Source organism: Podarcis muralis, chromosome 9 (genome assembly GCF_964188315.1).
Source record: "Podarcis muralis chromosome 9, rPodMur119.hap1.1, whole genome shotgun sequence".
NCBI lineage: Eukaryota > Metazoa > Chordata > Lepidosauria > Squamata > Lacertidae > Podarcis > Podarcis muralis.
Genome location: NC_135663.1, coordinates 47,282,905 through 47,302,925, shown reverse-complemented (window position 1 = coordinate 47,302,925; position 20,021 = coordinate 47,282,905). Strand labels below are relative to the sequence as shown.

Sequence of the window (20,021 nt, the reverse complement as noted above, 5' to 3'; positions counted from 1 at the left end):
ACAATCCAGGGTACAGAGAGTATGAATGGACAATGTGATGCCCTCCCAGTAATGTGTTTGTATTCCAGCCCCTGTCAACCCCAGCTATGATCAATGGTCAGAGATGATAGAGGCTGTAGATCAGCATCATGTGGGGACACCAGGTTGCATGCTGCTGGTGTAAAAAAGTGGCTACACGCCTTGCGTATGTTCAAAAGGCAAAATGTGGCAGACCATACATCATTCAAAATGTGGCAGACCATACATCATTCATAATGAGCAGACGAAAGTCAATGAGACTGCTTTGAAGTAAGTGTTTGAGAGGGCAACTGTTGTTGTGTGTTTAGGAACTGAAGCACCATAATCATAAAGGAAATGATAATGTATGGGGTTTTTAACTGATGGAGAAAAAAACTTTTATTAGTTTAAAATAAAAAGAGAGGGGTGGAAGAATCCCCACCCCGACACCCTCTCCAATATATATTTGAAAGACCAGCATTTTTCCTAGCAACTTTCGCATGGGTAAAATACTAGCATAACATTATTTTCATCATGGATAGCAAACATAACACTAATTGGAGGCTTTTGCCATAATGCTTGCCAAGTTTGATCATACTTCCTTTTAAACTCATGCTGGAAACCATTAAACAAGATAAAATACCTCTATAAATGTTAGAAACACCACCTTTTAGACTACCTATAGAGGCTTCGTGGAAACTTTCATAGAAAGTCTCAGGCTTCAGTTGTCCATTGGTCCTGAGAAGAAATTTAACAGAATGTTGTACTGTACTGTATCTACAATAGCCGGAGAATTTTTTTAAAGCCTTCAGCCACCACTTGCTTGGCAGACATCAACAGGCAAATCTTTCTGCACCTTGTAGATAAATAAACATTGTCACCTGCTGAGGGATGCACATCAAGCAGCTGTTAATGGTGCAACTACTATGGATGGTTAAGAAGTTGGCAGGTTGTTTTGCTTCTGTGTTTATTTCAGATTTCACATTATTGTAAAGTTCTGTGACTTTTGGCTCTGAAAGAAGACTGCAAATAAACTGTCAGCTGCAAAAGGAATATAGGCTAGAAGAGTGCATTATGCTGATGGAGAGGGATTTGCGAGTTTAAGTGCCATTAACTCTAACAGGAGTTAAGGGTAAAATCATCTATATATCAAGCTGAGATTGACCTACACACATGGAGAGACAGCTAAATGCTGAAGACATTGGAAAAATTATTTCCCTCTGGCTACTTTTTGTTTTTAACACGTATTATGTTTAGACTGGTACCAGTATGTTCACAAATTAAGCAAGGGAAGCATCTGACACAATAAGGGCAACTGTATAGATATGCATAAATTGCATGATGGTAACAGAAATTGTTGCACACTCAAAATTGAATCTGCTGTGTTAACTCTTGTGTGAAGTGATTACCAAGGTAAATGAAAGAAGAAACTAATATAAAGTTATTCTCATGTGGAAACTGAAGTACAATATTTTGCATACAGTAAATAAAAGGTAAAGGTAAAGGACCCCTGGACAGTTAAGTCCAGTCAAAGGCGACTATGGGGTTGCGGAGCTCATCTTGCTTTCAGGCTGAGGGAACCGGCGTTTGTCCACAGACAGGTTTCCAGATCATATGGTCAGCATGACTAAACCACTTCTGGTGCAACGGAACATCGTGACAGAAATCAGAGCACATGGAAATGCCGTTTACCTTCCCACCACAGTGGTACCTATTTATCTGCTTGCACTGGCATGCTTTCGAACTGCTAGGTTGGCAGGAGCTGGGACAGAGCAAAGGGAGCTCACCCTGTCACAGGGATTCGAACCGCTGACCTTCTGATCGGGAAGCCCAAGAGGCTCAGTGGTTTAGACCACAGCGCCACCCGCGTTTCCTGCATACAGTAAATATTGACGTATTTACTACCCAGGTTTCTGTCTTTCATTTAGCTCGCTCCCATGTTTTCTTCTGTTGTGATTTAAATCAAGTGAAGATGCATTTAAGAAAACTTTTGAGACAAATAACATGTAAATATAATTCCTCCATGCTCCAGATTCTTTGCCATTCTTCGCAAATCTGAGTATAGATATATGCAATACTAGCCTTAGGAATGGGTCTGCCATTTGTTCTCTCAATATGGCTGCTATTCCTGAGCATCAGTAAACTGCCTGCAGGTGCTTAGTGAAAAGGATGAATATGAAACTATGGTGCCATTATCCTTAACAAAGCCTATAAAACATATCATTGCACTTTCCCTCCAACTGTACTCTGCTCTCCAAGTGTCCCTCCCTATGAAGATGGTCTACCATACACATGAAGATATGTCTTGTGGAACTCTTGCGGTGGAGCGACATGTTTGCTACCCTTAATTAAATTGAAGGATGCAACATGTCACCCTTGCTGCTGTTATGCACAATAAACTTCTAATAATATGTTTAAAAACCTGCTCCTTCTCTTCTGCTTCAAAGTGCATATAATCATTTTGCCTTTTACATTCCTTTTTTATGCACAGGTAGAACCATTTATGTACCATGGGATGTGGGTGGCGATGTGGGTTGAACCACAGAGCCTAGGGCTTGCCAATCAGAAGGTTGGCAGTTTGAATCCCCATGACGGGGTGAGCTCCTGTTGCTTGGTCCCTGCTCCTGCCAACCTAGCAGTTCGAAAGCACATCAAAGTGCAAGTAGATAAATAGGTACCGCTCTGGCGGGAAGGTAAACGCCGTTTCCATGCGCTGCTCTGGTTCACCAGAAGCAGTTTAGTCATGCTGGCCACATGACCCGGAAGCTGTACGCCGGCTCCATCGGCCAGTAAAGCGAGATGAGCAACGTAACCCCAGAGTCGGCCGCCACTGGACCTAATAGTCAGGGGTCCCTTTATCTTTAGAACCATTTACAATGTATCAGCAAGTGCATTCCATAGTTTTAGTCACTTTTGAATTCTATCTGTAAAGTGTTAGATGAGTCAAGAGAAACACAAAGGATACAACAACATCATACTCCAGCGCTGTTGTTCTTTGCCCACTGAACACAGTCAGTAAATATGCATAGGATCAGGCTCCCACGTCATTTATTTTATTTTTTATTTTTTGGGGTAGCTTACTGATGGTATGTAGAAAACAGCAAAAAGTCTGCGTGTTTTACCAAGCAGGCCTTTAGCAAATTGTTTGCCACAGTTCACTTCCCTGGTGCCTGGTTTGCAGTAGCACTGATGATAAACACAGGGATTACATTTTTAAAAATCCATACGCCTGCTGTCACAGTCAGTAATCACACCTTTAGGTACATGGTTCATTATTGAGCCTGTCTGTCAAATAAATTCTTTCACCATCTGAAAAGAGACTTGTTTCTCCAATCGTTAATTCTGTAGACAGCAAAGATTCAAGATAATCTAAAAAGGTATTGATGACTGCGTACCTACTATTTATATGAGTGAGACAAAATTCTTTTTGTTCTGCTCTTACCTTATTTCCCATTCCATCACCTTCTGAGCATTGTATGGTGGCAGCTGTAGAGTTGGTTAAATGGCTGGTGGGCAAAGAAGCAGAAAAGACCCCCCCCCCAAAAAAAAAACAACCCTCCCAGCATTGCCAATTGACCAGATCAAAGCTAAACAGTGACCAGCAGTTTGAGCTACTCCGAAAAAAATCAATAAGTGAAGCTGCTTTTTCACAGCATGGAGATAAATATTATCACCTGCCTGCAGATGATGTTGCTTTATAAACAAAGTAGTAGGAGCTGATTAAAGATTTGGCAGCCCTACATAGCAAAGAAGAGTTACAAGAGCAATTTTGGGTGAGGAGCTTCCTTGGGCTTGGTTACACAAGATTAGGGATTAGTTGTCACAGCATTTCTGTTCTGTCTGAGAGCTTCCAACATGCCTGTCTGCACAGTTCATTTGCTCCAAAAGCTCTGGAGCTCACCTGAGCTATGCACGATGAGCAAAGGATTCAGGAGGAATTCTATTCTGGTGAATCCTGATATGAACTGACCTGGTCTGCACCTCTTGGAGTAATCTGTCGATCAGAACATAGCTGTCTATCAGATTTGCTCTGCGGCGACACGTTTCTTGTCTTCTTTTTTAAAGTGCATTTCAAAATATATATTTTGAGAAATCCTAGCTTTAGAAATGAAATGCTTATCTGGAGAAGAAATGTGTCTTTGAAATACTATGCAAATATGCATGCAGATCACAGATTAATGTGGAAACAGGGTGGAACAGAATTATGAGTGAGCACAGTAAGGAAACAAGCTGATTCATCCATCCCTGAGCTAGCTCAGGGCCTGAACACTACCACAGAGTCTTAAACAAACATCCTTTGAGGGGTTTTACAGCTGTGTCTGAGGTTTAATGTGCAGAGTTTAACTGAAAAATAAATGAAATTTCAGGAAGCCATGGAAAATGCACTGAAAAATGGAAGTGCTTTTTGGCAATACAGTGGTACCTCGGGTTAAGTACTTAATTCGTTCCGGAGGTCCATGCTTAACCTGAAACTGTTCTTAACCTGAAGCACCACTTTAGCTAATGGGGCCTCCTGCTGCTGCCGTGCCACTGGAGCACGATTTCTGTTCTCATCCTGAAGCAAAATTCTTAACCCAAAGTACTATTTCTGGGTTAGCGGAGCCTTTAAGCTGAAGCATATGTAACCTGAAGTGTATGTAACCCGAGGTACCACTGTAATGAAACTGAAAACAAAACCAAAGACACTGTTTCAGCTCAGCTCTGCACCTGACTCCTACAATGCTGCCCTATTTCGATCCGCTACATTTGCATCAAAGTACAGCAGAGAAGAGGTTGTCAGCTCCCTCCTCTGGTAAGCTAACCTTGTGGCACAGAGCGTGCGATTCCTGGGAGGGACCCACTGTAAGAGTCTGCAGTTTGAGGAAACGCGGCTGCATTCATCCTTTGGCCTAGTCAAACAACATTTTGTGATTTTGAAAAACATCTCTGTGTTGTAAGCATGTAAAGTGTGCAATCCAAATTAACTGCAAACCATTCATTGTATTTTTAATTATAGAATGCAGTTCTACCATGTGAGGTTTAAAAAGATTAGACGCTAAGGCTGCTTGGGGCTGTTGGCACATGCACCCAATGTGCTCATCCAAGTTTGAGCAAATGGTAATGAAATTAGAAGGTCAGAGGATGCTGGAGATTTCATTCAAGCAGCTAAAGGTGCTGCTTTTGTGTTTGTGATTTAAGCAAAGAAGAAGAAGAAAATATTGAAATGAAGCAAAAGGAGGGTGACAAGGAAAGGAGCTGCGGTGGTTCCTTGAAGGGCTGGTGCAGCAGGAAAAGCAATTGTTTTGTGCAAGCCTATTGTTCCCTTGAAATGTGCCCAGTTCTTTTGATTGCATGACCTTGATGAAATTAGCAGCACTATTGTGACTCACACTACTGACAGCGCTGCCAGCTTTCGGTCTCTTCATCACACACTTACGACAACTATTCCACGTAAAGGATTTTACTATCAAGAGATTTGGTGTGTGTTTTTTTTAAAAAAAAAGGTGTTCTCACTTCTAGTCTAAAGGAATAAAAGATGTATGGGAAGAATAATGTCACTGAGCATGTATGCTACCCCAGCAGAACAGCGGGGGAGGTCGTCTCTAAACTCCCAAATTTGAGGGCACTCTCATAGGCTTTATTAGAGAAAGTGCAAAATTTCCAGAGGGGTTTTGATTCTGCCTTGATGGCTCACTGAGTTGTTCCTAAAGTTAGAAAGGCTGTCAAAATGTATCAGGTGAACATGCACTGTAGACTATTAGTAAATATAATCGTCATAAATGTGGACTTTCCCTTTTTTGAAAAGGGGAAATGGAAATGGAAAAGAAAAAGAAAAAGAAAGAGTAGAAATTAATGTCTAAAAAATAATTATTGGTGTAAAGATCCTTGCACTTCATAATTTTTCCACTATACGCCCCCCCCCCTAATTTATTCCAGATTCATATATATTTCTACTGGCTAGAGACGAATGCACAAATAATCTACTTGTTTTACCACCAGGAGGGCTATATTATGTCTTTCACTATCCAGCTTTCCCCGCAATGGATTCACCCTCGACGCTCACATCTCCAACTATTGCGTTTGTTCCTGTTCATTCACAGTTACTATCAGCTATCCCAGTTCTCATAGTGTATTACACTACAAGCTCCCAATATACATTTGCATCACTCTTGGATATTATATGTTTATCATTTGCACATTGTTTTGTGATATTTTGAGACATATTCATACCCTTTTGAAAAACGTGATATATGAAATAAGAAACAATGGTGAGTTTCATAGCTCAGGAGTGATGTAAGTCCTCTGTCACCTGATGCATTCTTATTACTACACTGCACTGGCCCTAGCAGCCATTAAAAAAAACACCTTAGGAACAAAGGAGGCAACTCCTTATCCAGGAGGATTTGCCTTTTCTCTTCTTTGCCCCACAGCTGAAGCTGCTGAGTTCATTGAAGAATGTCAATGGCATGCCATACAACAGTATATTGTAGTCCCCCAAATATCTCTCCAGAGTTTTGGGAAAGTACTTCACGCACATGTTCTGTTAGGCTTATATAAGGTCAGGCTTATTTCTTGTCCATTAATACTAATTGAGAACAGAAGAAACTGAATTATTATATAATAATCTTCTTACAGGAAAGCAAATTACCTCTGTAAATATAAATCTGCTCTTTGATTGTACAAAAGAATACATGTTTGAATCATTTAAGCTTTATTCTCTGTAAATAATTAGTGTTTCAGGACTGTGACCATTTCTTTCCAAATTGATGGATTAATATTTGTAATGCAATTTAGGTTTTAATACAGTATTATGTTCAGTGACTAAACAGTATAAGGTTGAAGCCAGGGATGAGTAATATAATCAAGGACTCCAGGGAGTTAAGTTCATTTAAAGGATACAGCTAGTAAATTCCATATTATTCAACCAAATGAAAGGTAGGAGCTAAAAACACTAACTACTTTTGGTTTTACTTTAGGATTATCGTGTGAACATCTTTCTCCGTCAGAACTGGAATGACCCCCGTCTTGCTTATAGTGAATATCCAGATGACTCTCTAGATTTGGACCCATCCATGTTGGACTCTATCTGGAAACCTGACTTGTTCTTTGCCAATGAAAAAGGCGCCAATTTTCATGAAGTAACAACAGACAACAAATTGCTACGGATTTTTAAAAATGGAAATGTTCTCTATTCCATCAGGTAAATTGCAAATAAAAGGCTCTGATGTGATATGGAAGCAATGAGGTTATGATTTAGTTTGGATGCGGTACACATTCCCTTAATGAAAACAGTCACTGCATTCTCTTGCTGTGGATTGTTCACATACATAGATACAAGGACATAGGCTGATTTCTCTAAGTCATCCATATGTAATTCAATTGGTGAAATAACTGGAGGCTGTTTAAAATGCCATGGTTCCATGTAGAGGCCATTTCTTTCAATTGCACACAGAGGTCTCACTGCTGAATTTTCTTCTGAAAGCAAAAAAACCCAAACAACCCATTATTTTTAGTTTTATTTACTGGTTCTAGCCTTCTATTAACAAACTAAAGCTTATATGTGGGAGAAAAGTGTTGTGCTAATAAGAGTTGTGTCTCTTTTTTAGGGACAAGTCTTTTCTCTGGTAAAGTAGTACTGTTGAATGGAAGTCTTAGATAAATGTCTACTCTGAATTCCTTACTTAATTTCAGTAACAGTTCAGTGATTATTCACTTCTAGATGTCTAGAGATTTGTAATATTTAATTTCTCATATATTGTTGACCATAATAGATCAGCAGTTACCAAAATAAGAACAAAAAACATGATGTAAGAAAAGCCCTGCAGGATCAGGCCAAATCTTAAACAGTCCAGCATCCAGCTTCAGCAGTGACCAACCAGATACCTAGAGGAAGGCTGCAGGCAGAAGATGAGGGCAATAGTTTCTCCTACTGTTGCCTGATATTGATGACTGATACTCATAGGCATGTTGCCTCTGATCCAGGAGGTAGCATGTTACTAGTAGCTATTTACAGCTTTGTCTTCATGAAGTTGTATAATCTTTTAAAATCATCTAAGCTGGTGGCTATCTAGTGTTAGTGAAGTCCATAGTGTAAGTATGCAATGTGTGTTAAAAAGAAGAAGTCTTTACCACCATTTGGGGTGTGTTGATGACTCAGTTAAGCATATGTAGCAGATAATAGTAGTTTTAAGAGAACTATGAAAACATTTAAAGTGAAGTCAAATAAATAAGAGCTGTGCAGAATTGCCTTTTCCCCCTCCATGACCACAATCATGTAGCAGCAGCAGCATAAAATCTATTAAACTGATAAAGTTCATTGGAACTGAAGTAGCTATCAAACCTGGGTTTGAAATCTCTGCCGGATGTTTCTCAGGTTCTTGGTTCAAGACCTGACTTGGACCCAAGTTCTGACCATGATCCAGAAAGTTAACCACCCAGTAATAGCTGCCCCTTGGTCAGGTCTCAGACACAAAGTGACTTTTCCCTGCTGCCTTTATGAAATGGGAGACACACAGAGAGCCAATTCTGGCACTACTCTTTTCATCCTTTGAGAAATCTATGTGTAGATCATTGTACAACGTTGTGCAAAGTGTAACATTGTTTAGATTTCACCCCTTCTTAGATAGTTCCTCCCGGGGGGGGGGCGGACCAAAAACAACTCTGTGAATGTTGTTTTCCAAAGGTCCCTCATTTTCACTCTTGTTAGGGGATTCTTCCATTAACTCATTCTACCTTTCTAGCACCTGTGGACAGAGGATACCAGTGCAACACTTTCACTGAAATCATAAAGGATCAGCTTTCCTTGTAGGAAACAGAAGGTTTCCTTCAGCAGGCTCAGAGGGCTTTTATTTGAAAGACTTAAATTGCTGTTGGTTGTACTATCACAAACAACTAATATGGACTTGCAGGATTAGGGTCTAGGCTGCAATACAATTTGATCAGGGCAGGAATTGTATTTAGAAAATGCTGTGGTGAAAAACTTGTTTACTCAGGGGTAAGCTCCATTTATTTTCATGGGGTTTACTTCCAAGTAAGGTAGAATTGAAAACCTTATTCCCCCCCCCCCCCGAATTAAACATATTGACTTCATATTATTTTCCAAATGCCTAAATCGTTTGTACACCTGCCTGCTTTCCAAGACTTGTTCTTTATTGCATAATGGATGTGTGTGTAGTAATTTTGAATATGAGACAATGTGTGTTGGCCAACATTCACTTTATAATAGTTCTTCTGTATTCTTTCAGATTGACTTTAATACTCTCCTGCCCAATGGACCTCAAAAATTTCCCAATGGATGTCCAAACATGTATCATGCAGCTGGAAAGCTGTAAGTGTGAACATAGTATTCTCATGTTCATAGCACATAGTCCTGTGGCACCTTGAAGGCAACTTAAGTACTGCAGCATAAGCTTTCATAGGCAAAAGCTGCCTTCTTCAAATGCATCATGTATCATGTTGATGTTATATGGATCAAATATTATAGGCAGTAATGGGTGAAATCCAATGGTATACATGCAAAAGTGGAATGGACTTCCCTCTGCACAATCAGACCTTCCTCTCCTTCTGCTTGTAGGACCCTCCAAAGCTAATTTGGGGAGCAAGAGGGGTTGCAGGGGAAGAGAGAAAAGGGAAGTCTGATTGAATGAGCAGCAGTCTAGTGGCCAAAGTTTGTGAATTATGCCAAAAATCAATCCTAAATAATTATAATGATCCCCTTGTTTCGGGATCAGAATACACGTTTCTCCATGAAGAAAATACTCATCTCCCCAACCTCTTTGAACGATACCCCGAATTTTGGAGAGTGGAAACACAGTCACTGATGCCTTCTTTTTCATGTTTTCTATGTTATAGCCAAACTGCCCCGCTACTGGTAGTTACCTGTAATGGTCCTGATATGGGGCAGCAGAAAATTACAATTATTGGGTGATATATATTGTATGCATGTGAGATTTATATTAACAATAGTGATCGTCCTCTAGTCAGACTAGAATAAGCAGGGTGGAATGTTAAACCATAGTATGCACTTGTTTTTCTCAGTGGAACTTGGGTCACACTGAAAAGCATGTGTGATATATGTAGCTCCTAGAATTCTACTCTTCAAGTAGAGCCTTGTGCATTTGGGCCTGCTAAAGGCATGTTATTGGGTTGCCTTGCAGAAAAGTAGTAAAATCACTGCAGTCAACATTTTGATATTTTTGAACCACAGCGGGATTCCTAGAGATCCGCTCAGCTTCAGTCAGCAAAGCAAAGCTGCTCTGGAACATGTGCCCTAAATAGTAATTTGTAAAAAAATAATGAGAACAGAACTCAAATAAGTCACTTCAGCTCAGAGAACTATAAGGCAAAATGTCTAAACCAATCGAGCTCTTTGTGAACAAAAGCTTCCTATACAAAAACACTATGGAGCCTTCCATTGTGCTGAGGGAACTTTTGTGTATATGATAAAACTAAGAGAGGGGGTGGCATCCAGCAATAAATGCTGGTCATTCTGCAGAATGGAAAAGTAACATTGAAAAATAAAATTAAAGATTTCTTCCAGTTTCCCTTTTTTCTATTTTAAGGCCACAGAGTCCATCCCTTGTATTAGTTATCGACATGTAGACTAGACTAGGCTTTGTGGGACACATATAGGTCACCAATTTCCCTAGTAAAGCCCCTCACCATAGTTCAAGGCCTTTTCCTCCGTATGATCATAATCACATGGAGGAAGAGAATGGAGCTGTGCCTCCTGCCCCCACTATATCCTTAGCATTTCCACAGATCACATACTCCTGGTGGCTACGTGTTGCTGGGTGGGATATCTGAAGAAAGAGCCTGCTTGCCTCCCTGTGCTTTAGAACCTCTGTCACATATAGAATAGGCACCACTCTTCAGACACTACCCCAACATGTGGGCAACGGAGGGGCAGGCCACAAAGATGGCAGCAGGACAAGTGGATGCGTCTCCACTGCCTTCCTCCACAGGAATTGGATTGTGTGGAGACAATGCCTGAAGAGGGCTTGTTTCTTATCCAGGATGACTGGGCTGCAGGTGCCACATAGTCAAAGCTTAGGGATAAGTAGGGTTACTATGTGCCTCTTTTTCCAGGACTCTTCTTTTTCAGGGGTTAAATTTCTTCTGAGTGGATTTTTCAAATTTGCCAAAATATATCTGTCTATACTTTTTGGATGAGACGTAGACATAACTGGTGGTTGAAAACTTGTTTTCCTCTTCTCTTCTCCTACCCACCCTCCTCAGCAATATATCACAACTTCTATAGACTAAATATAGTAGGGGTATTTAAAATCAGAGTTGTCAGAGTGGCCTCTTTTTTTGCTCTTCAAAATATGGCAATCCTAGAAAGTAGGCTGGAGAAATAAGACTTTGATGCCCATGGGTGATATTTTTGCTATGTAGGCATCATGCTACAAGCTTATTGTCCAAGTCTGTCCTATAATACTGGCTGTTAATCATATCCCTATTGGTTCTACCCTGTATCAAGCATGTAGAATTACAAAAATGTAGCTTGCTTGGCGGTTTCTGAAAGGCTGTTTGAACACACCATGGTCTGCTTGTCTGCTCCCATCTCTTCACAATCCCACTCTTCCCCACTGAGGCAAGTGCAGTGACTTTCTGCCCTCTGGTGCACAAACTGTATTTGATAATGATGTCATTTCTGGTGCATTAACACAGAGTTCTCCTAATATATTTATATGTCTTGGGTCAGCTCATGATTGCAATGAAATGAAATAAGTTTGACACTGTTATCAACAAAGCAGTCTAAAGTGCTAATCTTACTGAATTGGGAAAGAACGGGGGACTGCCAACTGCTCACAGGATCAGTCCAAAGTCTCACTGTTTTGGCAGGCTGTTCTAATAATTTCTAAACTGTAGCCAATGATGCACTCATCCTTTAGTAGGTTATGTAGTCTCCTAATTGTCCATGAAGATCACTTATAAATTTTGATATTATAAATTACAATGAACTAAATAGCCATGTAAAAAGATACATAGCTTTCTCATTGACAGTGTCATGTATGGGACAATGTTATAGCAAAAGCAGAAAATAGTCATGTGGCACTTTAAAATGTAATCCCATTGAACTGAATGGGATCTTCATGGAATGTGCTGTAAGATATTTATTGCAGTACAAACTTAATGCATGAAGTGTTAGTCTGATCCCACATAACATGTCTCTCCTCTTCAGTAATTTCTGTACCATTGTTCAAAGGGAAGTGTTAGTCCAGGGAAAGTGGAAGAGGAAACTGTGTTGGAATTCCTTTCACCAATCCTAACTAACTTCCCATTGTTGCAAAATGTAAATGGGGGTGCATGTAAAGATTGCATTACATTATGTCTACCATCTGACCTAGCCAGACTTGCAGAATCTAGTGCAACTAGAAATTGGTTCCAGCAACATTCTTGCGCCGTAGCCCTGGAAAACAATATAACTGTTAGCGCATTGCGGCAAAATAGGGAATGTTGCTCAGTTGCCTGGGTAATGTGTACAAACATATTCATTCTCCCTGCCCAATTCAGAGAGAGAACAGTGGAAAAGTTTTGTCTACCCTTTGTGACACCACCATGAATCTGATCAGCTATGTGATGCAAGGACACCATGTTCTCCTTGAGATTCCTGATTGTTTGGGATCACACACTGGCAAAAAAAGACACCCTAAAAATAGTGCTGATGCCACCACTCTTTATTCTTTGATAGACAAGAAGTGTGTAAAATCTCAGGCTTATATAGTGTTAGGTCACATCTTTAAAAACAACACATACTGTCGTATAATAGATATATGGAAGAGACACAAAGGGGGTCTCCTTGGTGTGTAAAGTACACATTAAGATTAAAAGCTTCCATCCTTAGATAAGTTCACACAAGAATAGCACCTCACAGGCACATGATTGTCCTCAAAGCCTCTCTGAACAATTGAGGGGGCCTCCTGAGCCATGAGGGATGGAGCACGACCTCCTCAACTGTCCAAAGATTCATTTTGAGGGGAAAGGATGGAACAAGAACCTTTCTTCCTGTGAACATCCATAAGACCATGGGGTAGAAGAAAAGGAGACTGAAGGTGTTTTCTCTGCCTTATCAAACACCCCCACTGAGCTCTCTCCCAGTAGGATGAAAGTGAAGGTGGAGGCATGTTTTGTGTACTTTTCCTGATTTTTCTGATGCTTCATTTACACCAGCTCCTGGGCTGGCATACATTCCCTTAAACCCTTCTTTCTCAATGTTGTGTCCTCAGATGTTGTTGGACTACAACTCCCATCATCCCTGACCACTGGTCTTGCTAGCTAGGGATGATGGGAACTTTAGTCCAACAACATTGGGAACCCAAGGTTGCGAAAGCTTGTCTTAAACCACTCTGTCACAAGATCCAAACCACCCCAACAGATCCCTTTGTGGGACTGTCCTGACTTTGGGGCCAGGCTTTACATCTTTCCACAGCACTGGGGAGGGGGAATTTTAATCAGACCACCATTCCTATTGTAGCGCTCTCTCTGAACTCAGAGAATGAGATCTGATGTTTCGTAGGGCCCCTGAGATGCCCTCCGAGGAACTATAGGATTGCTGAGTTAATGACATCTGAGTATCCAAGGCTTTCACCTTAATTTCTGTATTATCTGTGGAGAAAATCCCTTAAGTGTCTCTTCCATGTGCCTATTATATAATGCTAAAATGGTTTACTTTTGATAATGGAACCCGAATACTAGATGTTTTTTGTTGGCATATCTGCCTAGGGTGCTGTCTTGTTGCTCCCATAATGCCAGATTTATTAAAATTGGCATGTCTGTTGTTACAGATTAGGCACACGCTGGTGCAATGCAAGTTTTGGCACAGGCTATACAGTGTGTGTATATATGAAAAGCACAAATTCAACCCAGCTACAACCCTGTAGAATAATTTATACTATCTCAGCCTTCACTAGTCTGATATCTTTTTCTTAGTGATTTTAAAACATAGCAGTGAAAAAGTGAATTTCAGGTTGCCTCATGTCTTCAAAAGGACAAAAGGTAGAAAGAAAATATTGTATCAGCAATTGCCTATGCATTTTTCATAGTTAAATGAATTGTAACATAGAACGAGTTAGTGGCCATGGCAGATAATTATAATTAAAATACATATTAAATGAATGAATCTCATTTCTGAAAATCCATTTTGACATAGCAGTTGTTCCTTGTCAGTTCAATGAGTTGCACTCATGAGATTTTACTCCTGGCTAGAATCTACATGCTTCAAATGATAATTTGTTTTACACACAGCTGGTTTTCATCTGAATGTATACAAGGTGTGATAAAATATATGCATCTGTGGTTCTCTCTCTGTAAGCTTCTTCTATGGATTTGTAATAGGGTAATATTGCATGATATTGTTCATTGAGAAACACAGCAGTAAGGTTATATACAGGATAACACCATTTTAGAGCTAAGGTTGCTTTCTAGATAGTTATTAAAAACTTCAGGCACAAAAGAACACAGGGATCCAAACTAAAACAGGAAACATTTACACTATACCTTTTTGCATTGTTGTCATCACTGCCCAGCTGAGCATCAAAGGAAAACCTCATGGAAGACAAACAAATAGATGGAATATTTCAAAACATCTGGTCAATTTTGATGAAATTAATAAGGACTGATTTCATAGATCAGCACATTTAATGGGGATACTCTGAGCTTAATTTGAGCCAGGATGTCAGAAACTTTTCCTCCTACAGTTTACACTGATGATGATATGGTAATGATGGTGATAATAATAAGAATAAGAATAAGAATAAGAATGATAAAGAAGAAAATATCTTTTCTTCGTTTAGGAAAATCTCAGGCAAAATTTGAAAATTTCCCTTCATAATGGAATCTGGAGATTAAGCAAATGTTATGTTATGACAACATCTTCTGTATGCTTTGTTTTTAATTCCTAGTTGGATACACGATGAATGATCTCATCTTTGAGTGGCAAGAAAAGGGAGCTGTCCAGGTGGCCGATGGACTCACTTTGCCACAGTTTCTCTTGAAAGAAGATAAAGATTTATGTTACTGCACGAAGCATTACAACACAGGTAGAAGAATCACGTAGTTTGTTGACAACTGAAAATCCCGTTGTTTCTCTTTCCTGTTAGTCATTAGGAGTATTCAGCAATGTACTCAAAACAAGTGCTGACAAAGCAGCAATGGCTTGTGGAGAGCGATGGGATGTTGTCTGCTGGACATTATGGCAGCCACCACCAAGTGGCAACCAAGGGGATCATAATCTCATAGGAAAAACAGCACCAGAATTTTGAAGTGGGGGGAAAAGAATCCAAAGTATAGCTTTATGAGCCCATTTTACATGTAGGAGCTTAAGAAAGGCAAGAGGGATGCAGGAAGACACAAGGGAGCAGAAGTACATGGAGGTTTGGTTTTGGGTGAAAGCCAAAGAAGCTGGGGAAGAGGCATGCAATGAAACACAAATGAAATCAGGTAGATTGTTGGAGTCTTCCATTTTTCCTGTCAGAGCTCTTTTTAGACTCAGTGAACCGAAGCCAATAAATTCATGTCTGAACAGAAATTTGAACCTAAGTCTCACACATTCTGGAACATACTATTTTAAAAAAATTGTTGTAACCTTGAAACCTTAGGGTGAAGGGTGGGTAATTAATAATAATAATAATAATAATAATAATAATAATAATAATACCACATCTTTTCACCTAGGTCCTAAGTCTCAATACCCATTATCCATGGACTCTGAAAGAAAAGCATAAAAGGGAAGGAATTTGGCAATATCCAGGGGAGAAAGAAAGTCATTTGAGGGATTGGAGAGTACATAGTAAGCTTACAATACTATGAGGTGGTCTGAGGACTTTACATCCATTTAAAAAAACAAAAAACATTTTCTTAAAAGTAAGAGCAAGGGCATGTGGCTACAAAGCCATGTGCTTTCAAACCAGCCCTGGAATGTCCCTGGAAATTGTGCTACCTGATAATGTAGCATTATTTCTAGCATTAAAAAAAAGATGGTCCCTCTTTGAATCCACCAAAAGTTCAGCAAGGTGGAATGTTCAGAACAACCCTAGCCGATATTTTAGCTTCTGGACAGAAATATAGTAGAGCGAGACTGCTGCTGGGTAGATAGCAAAACAGAAATTTAATCACCTTTGTGTCAGCTGGCAGAGCTATGCCTCTGCCTCTGTTGATCAAACTGTGGAACAAACCATATGCCAATCCCTGTAATAAGAGTTCCTTGATTAAATAAAATGATCAGAGGGGGAAATGGAGAATTATTAACAATGATTTAAGTAAGCAGTTTCCCAAGTTTCTCTCTCTCTCTCTCTCTCTCTCTCTGTCTCTCTCTCTCTCTCTCCCCCTTGCATTTATCATGAATTTAATTTTTGCTCTTTATACTCCCTGTCTTCCCAAATTAATGTTCCAGTTTTCATCAGGCCTTGTACAAATCTCAAACTGGATTCCTTAATGCAGAAGCAGGTTATGATGAAGACATTTGTAATATTGTGGGTTAAAACACCTATTTGCACGAGAAGCACTCCAATTGACTTAGGTCATAGGCTCACCACACAATTAAAGTACTCTTACATCACTTTAACAGTCATGGCTTCCCTCAAAGACTATTGGGAACTGTAGTTTGTTAATGGTGCTGGGAACTGTAGCTCTGTGGGTTGTCTCCTAACAACTCTCAGCACTGTTAGCAAGCTACAGTTCTCAGGATTCTTTGGGGGAAGCCATGGCTGTTAAAGTGGCCTTCAAAGTTGTGTTGTGACTGTGCAGTGTTATTATGAAAAGTCAGAGTAATGCTACAAATGATTGAATATCCCAAAGCCTGTGTTCTCCAGCACTCTTAAGAAACGCCTTGCTTGATTAGATGAAAAGTCTACTAGTCCAGCATTCTCTTCAGAACATAAGTCCAGTCAGTATCATGATTACAATCATGACATGAAAGGCTACCCGCTGTTTGTCTCTGGCATGTAACATTATTTAAGTATACTGTGAATCATATGAATGTATTTTTCCCCCTAAACAGAAAAGGAAAAGAGCAAGAAAAGCCTGGAAACTTTTATAGATTAGTCCAGGGGTCAGCAAAGTTTTTGTAGCTTGGGCTAGTTCATGGTCCTGCAGACGCTGCAGTGGGCTGGAGTGCGCATGGATGCACACATGCTCAAACGCTATTTCCGGCACTCCTTCTGGCACAGAGGCCCATGGGCCTTAGGTTGCCGACTCTTGGATTAGTCACTTTCATCAATTGTTATAAACAGAAAGCTATTTTTAAAAATTGCTGTATCGTTTCATTTCTTACCGCTGAGAAAAAACCCCGCAGCTAATTCCGCTAACAATTTGTCTCTGTTGTAACTAGGCAAGTTTACATGCATTGAAGTTCGATTCCACCTTGAAAGGCAGATGGGCTATTATCTCATTCAAATGTACATACCCAGCCTCCTAATTGTCATACTTTCTTGGGTGTCGTTTTGGATCAATATGGATGCAGCACCAGCAAGAGTGGCTTTAGGAATAACAACAGTTCTCACCATGACAACACAGAGTTCAGGGTCACGGGCTTCCCTGCCAAAGGTATGCAAGCTCTTGGACTTTATATGTTTCTCTCTGTGTGTTTTGCTCCTCATTGAACATGGGGCTATTCCCCCCCCCCCCATATATCGTGTGTTAGCCCTCCTAGTCTTAAAACACGTGCCACTAGCAATATATCTACAGTATAGCACAGTTTATGGAAGAACTGCAGTAGCAAAGGACATTTTCACCTTGTAAATTAACCTTAAATTGCTTTAATCATTTTCAACTATGTCAGATTCTCTGCTGGTGGTGGAAATGTAGATTCTCATCAGAGATATTCCTTTCTCTGCAGTAGGGCATTTGTTTTATATTGATCTACTTCCTTTTGTGCCACATTCCCTCAGGAGCTCTTAGGATCAGTTAACGGTGCTTTCTGGTGACAACTACTTTTGGAAGCAAAAGTACTTAAGACAGGCAGTTATATTAGACCCACACATGTGGAACTGTCCAGAGATTTGCTGAGATCCAAGCTGAGGGCTAGAGCTGAAGCTGCAGTTGCCATGATGCTGCTACCAAGAATAGCTTCCCTGAGGCAAAGAATACCAGTTCCTGGTCATAATCTTTGTAAATGCTCATTGTTGTCTTAGCCCATCATCTTGTAAGTTTAGGCCTTTCTCCAGATACCACCAAGAATCCAGTGTGGGTGGATTCACAAATCATGGGGTATCTCATGCTATTGATACTTGCAAACATTATAAATGAAGTGAAAGTGTGTTTTCAGCAGAATCTGGATGGGGGGTGGCTAGTGTACCTTCATAAACCTTGAAAGATCTTTTAAGAGGGGCAAGTTTTGGGGATTAAAGTAAAACCATTTGTGTAGTGCACTGCAGCCTTTATTTCAATTATATGTGTAAATCTCTATATAGCTGCACTTGAACAACTAAGCTAGGTATGATAATAAATCTATGATTACAAAACCTGCTGTTCAGAAGTAGTATTGCAACTCTCTTGTGCAATAGCCACTTGATACCCATTGCCATAAAATAGTGAATATAGTTGTAAGTAGTAGCTTTATTTATTTTTCTCCTGAACACATTTTTGGCAGTTACAACACCCTGATTTGTACATACAGGTCTTACAATTCCCTGTAGTTCACAAGGTGATGGCAGACATAAAGCATCACTAGTGTGAGATCTCTGTTATTTGATTTACTGTTTCAAGGTCAAATTCCGTTTCCTTTCACTTTGAAGAAACCCTGATGGTGACTTCAACAGAACAGTACATCAATATAACTGAAACTAAAAAGTGCTCTGAAGTGTTGTACTGTTTGAAACTTTTACTACTAGATGTTCAGTTCTGAGAAAGAATTGGCCAGTGTCTCTGAAGAAAAGAAATAGTCCACTTGGCTGTGTAGCTTAATTTCTTTTGTCATAATGGATGTGGTGAGGGCTAAAATACAGTGTTCAGCACCTAAAAGTGGAATATTTGCTGCTTCTTTAAATGGTTCCAAATGCTTCTAGATATATACTACATCCCAGCTATTCATAAGAGAAAAGTTAAAATATTTCTTTCTAGCTCCAAAGACTTTTCGATGCAACGCTAAAGTTCTGACTGTTTTGAATAGCTGGAATGTACTATTTTGTAGTTAAAACATATGCCCCCCCCCCCAAAAAAAAGTTATAGATGCTTTAACAAAGTGAATCAGCTCCTTTTTGGCTTACAGTGAATATTTTCATCAAATCTGATTAAACATTTAAAGAGAACTGATCTATTCCTCACTAGCACTTAAAATTTGTTTTAAGAAATATTTCTTTATAAAAAATACTCCTTGTAAAGAGCATGATCTTAGAAACAAAATACATATAATTTTCACTTTCCTATTCAGGCAAACAACTTTAAAAAGCTAAATGCCTGATCTGAGCTCATCTGCTCTTGATTTTAGTATGTGTCAGTGTTGTGGAAATGGATGCAATAGGACTCTCCTCTTGTTCTTCCTGCAACTCTGCCCCCCCCCCATTTTCCACAGTGGGTTCCCCAACCCCACAATGTAGATTTCAAGGATAGGAGGGTGCAGTGGAAAGAGAAGGGCAAGTGCTGTTACATGAGCAGAAGTCCATTCCAAAAGCAGCTGGCATCACTGGATCTTACCACCAGCTTAAATCCTAAAATAAGTTAATTTGTGGAACTCTACCCATCTAAGCAGAATTCATCATGCGAAAGGCTGGGCTGGATGAATCCCTAGCCGGAATTAAGATTGCCGGAAGAAATATCAACAACCTCAGATATGCAGATGACACAACCTTGATGGCAGAAAGTGAGGAGGAATTAAAGAACCTTTTAATGAGGGTGAAAGAGGAGAGCACAAAATATGGTCTGAAGCTCAACATAAAAAAAACGAATATCATGGCCACTGGTCCCATCACCTCCTGGCAAATAGAAGGGGAAGAAAGGCAAATAGAAGGGGAGGCAGTGAGAGATTTTACTTTCTTGGGCTCCATGATCACTGCAGATGGTGACAGCAGCCACGAAATTAAAAGACGCCTGCTTCTTGGGAGAAG

At 39.9% G+C, this 20,021-nt stretch overlaps 1 protein-coding gene across 3 annotated transcripts in view; it reads left to right on the top strand.

Annotated features, from left to right (window-relative positions):
* Positions 1–20,021, top strand: part of GLRA3 (glycine receptor alpha 3) — a 78,678-nt gene that overhangs the window by 41,898 nt on the left and 16,759 nt on the right. For 2 of the 3 annotated variants that reach the window (XM_028744431.2, XM_077934182.1), the window contains exons 4-7: positions 6,954–7,177; positions 9,222–9,304; positions 14,883–15,020; positions 17,309–17,523. In XM_028744431.2, coding sequence (XP_028600264.1) covers positions 6,954–7,177; positions 9,222–9,304; positions 14,883–15,020; positions 17,309–17,523 — 660 coding nt within the window. The remainder of the gene's footprint in view (positions 1–6,953; positions 7,178–9,221; positions 9,305–14,882; positions 15,021–17,308; positions 17,524–20,021) is intronic. The other variant, XM_077934181.1, reaches the window with a different exon arrangement.